The sequence below is a fragment of the Vombatus ursinus genome, unplaced genomic scaffold (genome assembly GCF_900497805.2).
Source record: "Vombatus ursinus unplaced genomic scaffold, bare-nosed wombat genome assembly UNPS02009573.1, whole genome shotgun sequence".
NCBI classification, from domain to species: domain Eukaryota; kingdom Metazoa; phylum Chordata; class Mammalia; order Diprotodontia; family Vombatidae; genus Vombatus; species Vombatus ursinus.
In genome coordinates this window covers 15,867,843-15,873,626 of record NW_020949351.1, presented here as the reverse complement: position 1 = coordinate 15,873,626, position 5,784 = coordinate 15,867,843, and the positions used below count along the sequence as shown (strand labels likewise).

General features: G+C 41.6%; 1 protein-coding gene across 1 annotated transcript; it reads left to right on the top strand.

Annotated features, from left to right (window-relative positions):
• The first annotated feature begins 1,299 nt into the window (after nt 1-1,299).
• Nucleotides 1,300-5,036, top strand: CBLN2 (cerebellin 2 precursor). Its single transcript, XM_027852300.1, has 3 exons — nt 1,300-1,662; nt 4,404-4,523; nt 4,839-5,036. Exons 1-3 carry the CDS (start codon nt 1,300-1,302, stop codon nt 5,034-5,036), a joined length of 681 nt encoding a protein of 226 aa, XP_027708101.1.
• Nucleotides 5,037-5,784: the final 748 nt, after the last annotated feature.

Genomic DNA, 5,784 nt, shown 5'->3' with positions numbered 1-5,784 from the left:
ACCTAGCGGAGAGGAGGAATTCTTTCCTTTTCATTCCTCAACAATGTATTAAAATGACTGCCTAGGTTAAAAATGGATCCACGTACAAACCCAGAAGCTAAAGTGAGCCAAGAAACAGGTTAAAAGTGCAAATCGAAGCATAAGTTATCAGTAACGGGGGATGGGTTCTCCAGAATTCCAGAGAGGGTGAGAGAGTGAGAAAGAGGGAGCTAGCTTGAAGGTTTGAAGCACAAGCTCAGAAAAGCTTGGAAACAGAGGTCAGTGGCTGTTCCGCTTGCGCTTTTGTTGCGGGAAGAAACAAGGAGATCTTGAAAGGGAGTTGTTAAAGGTAGTGAAGACATTTTCAAATCACTTTTTAATTTTAGTGGAATAGTACGAAGCTAGACTTTTTTTTAATTTGGTGGTTCCCCCCTCCTCTCTTTCTTTTTCATCATATTCATTCTAACGAGTGCCTGAGACCTATACTTTGGAGGGAAAAAAGATAAAAGATTTACTAAAGATCTGCTATGATTATTTGTTTAAAAACAAAGCAAAACAACAACAAAACAAAACAAAACCGAGCATAAGTAGATAAGAGAAAAGGAAAAGGAAAAGGATTCCGTGGTGTTGGTTTCAAGACACAATTGTACTGAAATGTAGATCTCAGAAAATATAAAGCCTTATTCTTGAGACTCCCTCTTCTCTTTCTGGAGAAGGGTGTAAAGGGCCAGGGAAGAGGCTATTGTAGGTTTGCTTTTACTAGCCAAAGTGACAGAAAAATAAAAGAGAGGGGGACCATGAACACTCGCTTATAATGGGAAACAGTCAGTGATATATTTTCCGTTTTATCTGGATGTTTCTCAGAATCTCCGGGACCAGATATGGGTGGTCAGTGTATGGGAGTAAAAAAATGTGTGTCCTGGGAGGCCATGCTAGGGAAGGCTCCCTCACCTGTTTTTCCCTCTCTTCTTCATCTCTTGTCATCTGTATCTATAGGTTTTGTTCCCTCTTTGTCGTTCACAGGTTGGATTCTGACTACTTTCTGAGGACTCTCCTTTGCCTAGACCTTCGGAAAAGAGGGGAGGAGAGAAGCTTACCCCCTCCTTCCCTTCCCCCCCCCCATCCCATTCCTTAGCTGTTCCCACCCCAGCCTTGGTCGAAGCTTCTCAGAGAAAGAAAAGGGAGAGAAGCATCAAGTAAAGCAACTCAACCCCCACCCCTCCCCACTTCCCCCCACCCTACCCTCTCCTACCCCTCCATTTCTTCCTCATCCCCTCCCTTCCCCTATCCCCACCTTTCTACCCCCCTCTTGGCGCCCCGATGCCGGCGCCTCGCCGGGACTGCTGCTGGCCACTGCTGACTATGCCGCGGCTGAGGCGGCGGGGGGCGCTGCAGGAGCCCGCGGGCTGCTGCTACTGCCTGGTGGCGGCGCTGGCCCTGCTACTGCTGCTGCTGCCTGCAGGCTGCCCTGTGCGGGCACAGAATGACACAGAGCCCATCGTCCTGGAGGGCAAGTGCTTGGTGGTGTGCGACTCCAGCCCGTCCGCGGACGGCGCAGTAACTTCCTCCCTGGGGATCTCTGTGCGCTCGGGCAGCGCGAAGGTGGCTTTCTCCGCGATTCGGAGCACCAACCATGAACCATCAGAAATGAGCAACCGCACCATGACCATCTATTTCGACCAGGTCAGACCAGCCACCCAGACTACCCGCCTGTTGGTGCTCAAGGATCAGGATGTGGGGTGGGGCCGAGGAGAAGGAAGGTCCGGAGACAGTTTTACGTGGCGATGCTTTGTTTCGATCTGTCAGTTTGACACTTTGGACTCTCTCTCACCCTCTCTCTCTCTCTCTTTCTCTCTCTCTGTCTTTCCTCCTTTCTCCTCCCCTCTCCCCCCCATACCTTTACCTCCTCCTCGGGTTTTACTCTGTACCTCTGCACTCTCCCCCCCCCCATCTTCAATATTTTAATAGGAAAGCGAAGATAACTGTAGAATTTATTTTATTCAGTTCCCTAAGAAGCTGTTTTATCAAAAACCTATTGTCTGTGTGCTTTGGGGAGGATCATGGTTGTGGTGCTTGACTGTTTTTGCTTTTATACGGTATGCGGTAGCTAAGAGAGAATTCTTATTATGAAATTACCCCGATTTGAAACACTACCAACTTTAGTCTGAGGTTGTCACCCCAAACCACCCACTCTCCTTTCGGAAAAGTGTCTAGCTCTTATCATAATTTTATCCATGGGCATCTTTTGTTGTTGGATTTTATGAACAATAAATACATAAGAGGGAAGGTGGACTGGGGTTGCCTGGAATTTTATGCTAAAGTTTCTGGTTTCTGAAAAGGAAGTACAATCTTAAAATGGTTTAAGTAACTTGTTGACAATTCGAAGCACTAGAATCCAAAGATAAGGTCCAGAATGGAGAATTTATGTTGTTTCCTGCTACTCTTCTTGATTTCTATTAGGTGATTTTTCCAGATGAAAGAGAACTTTTATTATTATATTTAAAAAAAAAAACTTTTAAGTTTCGTCTTTGCTCCAAATCAATACGAAATTGCCGTTTGATACGCACAGTAGACGGGTTTATTGGTTGTGTCCTCATTTGTCCTAACTTCTTGTTAAATACTCTTAGACAAAGAATCAGACTTAACCGACTTTCTGGCACTTTCTTTACAGTACAGGGACATTTTCCCACTTCCCCTATGCCACTACATAGTCTTTTTTGTTTTGTTTTGTTTTTTTGTAAAGACATGCAACTTCATTTAATGCCATCCTCTTTAAGGACATTTCTTCTGTTTAATCTGCATTTTGGAAAGATAAGTCAATATTTATCCTTGAGGCTGGATAATGGAAACCCCGGGGGTAAACGTATTTGTTTTTGTTATTCTTGTTTTTAATTCCTTGTCTTAAGCACACCCTCTAGCCCCCACTTTTAGCCCTACTCTTCCACAAGTCAAGTTAAATATATTCTGATTAGTCTCCTGAAATACAAAGTGAAGCAAAGGAAGATATATATCTAGGTTGGGGTAAGATCTTGAGTTTTCTGTCTCTCTGTCTCTGTCTTCTCTGTCTCTCTGTTTCTCTGTCTCTGTCTCTCTCTGTCTCTGTCTCTGTCTCTCTCTGTCTCTGTCTCTCTCTCTGTCTCTGTCTCTCTCTCTCAAGTATCCTTTCCAGGGAGGGATGGGAATACCTATCCACTGAAAAGCTCTTAACAATAAAACCCCTGAGTGTTTGTGTAGGAAACAATAAAACCCCTGAGTGTTTGTGTAGGAGTGGGTTCAGCACCTGGATAGGAAGTGAAGTGACTTTGAGTGAACAGAAGGTGGATGAAGTCTGATGCAGACTTTGCTTCGATAAACCATTGACACAAACGGTATTGGCTGCATTTCATCTTGATTTGAGATCTGCTTTTTCTATCATAAGCAAAGAATCTGTTCTGAACTGAACTGGCCAAAAAAAGGGAAAATTATATCAGGCGGTATTCCATTTTAAAGTTTTTTTTTAACTGTAAGATTTAAATAACGTTTTTCTTTTTTTTAATACAGAAAATGCAAATTTGTTACTTTGTTCTACAGCTATTTTATTTAAATCTGAAGAAGTGTTTGAGACAGGGAATCAAACAACAAATTCTATAAGACCATCCTTTTTGATTCAGATTTCAAATATTGAGATCATTTAAAAAATAATATGACTATAATCTCCTTTAAAGCATTTTCAAATAAAGTAATTGCTATGAATTCACTGGATCTTGAATGATACTGTTGCTCACAAGGACATTGCTATTAACATTATTATCATATGTCTTTGGTGCTGCAATATTCCCATAATCTGACAAGCATCTTGGAAGGGGAATGTCCCTTTCTGGGAATATGTGTGTGTGTGTGTGTGTGTGTGTGTGTGTGTGTGTCCCCACACACACATATACATACATAAATTCACCTCACTTATCTATTCAAATCTCTTTAGTCTCAGCAAGGTTCTAAATCCTCTCCTTTGCACCATCCCTCTTCCTACCCACTCAGTATGAAGCCCTGTTTTGTTAAAGAATTCCTTTAAGTTGTAATCCACTTAAAGTAGCATGCCTGTTTATCCTAACCAGCATGTTTTTGCAGTTTCTCTACTTTCTCATTCCCTGCTTCTGAATTCCCTTTTACAGGAAATATGGTCTAGTTCTTTTTGGTCATTGTCACATATTGCTCCTTTAGCATTATGTAAATACTCTCAATAACTGTGACTTTATCTGCACATCCTTGAAGTCAGCTTCTTTCCCAGTAAGATATTTTAACTCCTCTACCATCTCCTTTCTAGAACGGCCGTAGAATGATGTTTTCGGGTGGTCTGCTGTTCAATAGCTAATGGAAGTGAGTGGGGGCTGGGTGTAGGTGTAGTCTGATTTGCTTTTGGTGCTTTGTTCTTTTCTCCTCTGCAGGTATTAGTAAATATTGGCAACCATTTTGATCTTGCTTCCAGCATATTTGTAGCACCAAGAAAAGGGATTTATAGTTTCAGTTTCCATGTGGTCAAAGTCTATAACAGACAAACTATCCAGGTGGGTGGCATTTGATCATTCTCTTGTCCCTTCCCTTTTGAGAAGAGGTTTGTGGGTTTTTTTTGTTTTTTTTTTTTTGTTGTTTTTTGTTTTTTGTTTGTTTGTTTGTTTTCCATTCTGGGTAGAGCTAATCCTGGGAAGGAGAAGCATTTGTAAGGAAGTGTGTGAATGTTTCTTTCCATCTCATGCGTCCCTGAAATGAATGAGGCTAACTGGGCAGGTGGGCTGGTAAGGACACCGCAGAATAGGACAATATAGAGCCTATCCTCCGTTACTAGATAGGCAACTCAGCTCTGTCACTTTGCTTTTTTTTAGGTAAGTTTAATGCAAAATGGCTACCCGGTGATTTCAGCGTTTGCCGGAGACCAGGATGTTACCAGAGAAGCTGCTAGCAATGGTGTTTTGCTGCACATGGAAAGAGAAGACAAAGTACACCTCAAATTGGAAAGGGGTAACCTCATGGGTGGATGGAAATATTCAACCTTTTCTGGCTTCTTGGTCTTTCCTCTATAAATTCAGGCACCCTGGGTGGAGCCCAAGGTGTGGTATGGACCCAGAAATCCATCACTTAATAATACCCTGAACTTGCCAGAACATGAAACTTGTTACCAACTATCCAGTCAGACTATTGCAGTAGAAGAATGATCTCCTCCCAAAATTCTAATATTTACTTTGAATATTGACAATTCCTCTGGAACCTGCTCCTCTCATTAGTTTTAGAAGACAGTGGTTTTAGGAGAAATGAAATTATTGACCTGGGAAATTTGTACCTGTGATTGTAATTTCTGATTTTATTGTTGGGATCATTGACCTTTTTTGTTTGTTTGTTTGTTTGTTTGCTTTGTTGTTGTCCTGATGAGACAAGTAACTCAGACCTCAAGATTTGCTGAAGGACTCACAAAAAGGGGCAGAAGAAACTACCACCTGGATAAGGGTTCTTGCAATGCATTCTTTTTGTGTTTGTATAGCCTTAAAAAAAGAATGGCTTCAGTCTAAGTCCTGTATTTCTTTCTGGTTGGGTGGGAGGGTTAGGGATGGGATGGGGATATTATGGACTTTACTGTGTCAAGAAGTGCTTTATTCAGAGAAGCAAATTTTGCACGATTGGAATAACCAATTTTGTTTTGTGTTGTTCGTATTTTTACTCAATATTTTTGTCTTTTCCCTGTTTTTCTTAATTTATTTTCTTTTGGTGCTGAAAAATATGTAAGTTAGATCGATCAATAAGACAAAAAGTATATACCTGCAAATTGGAGTAACG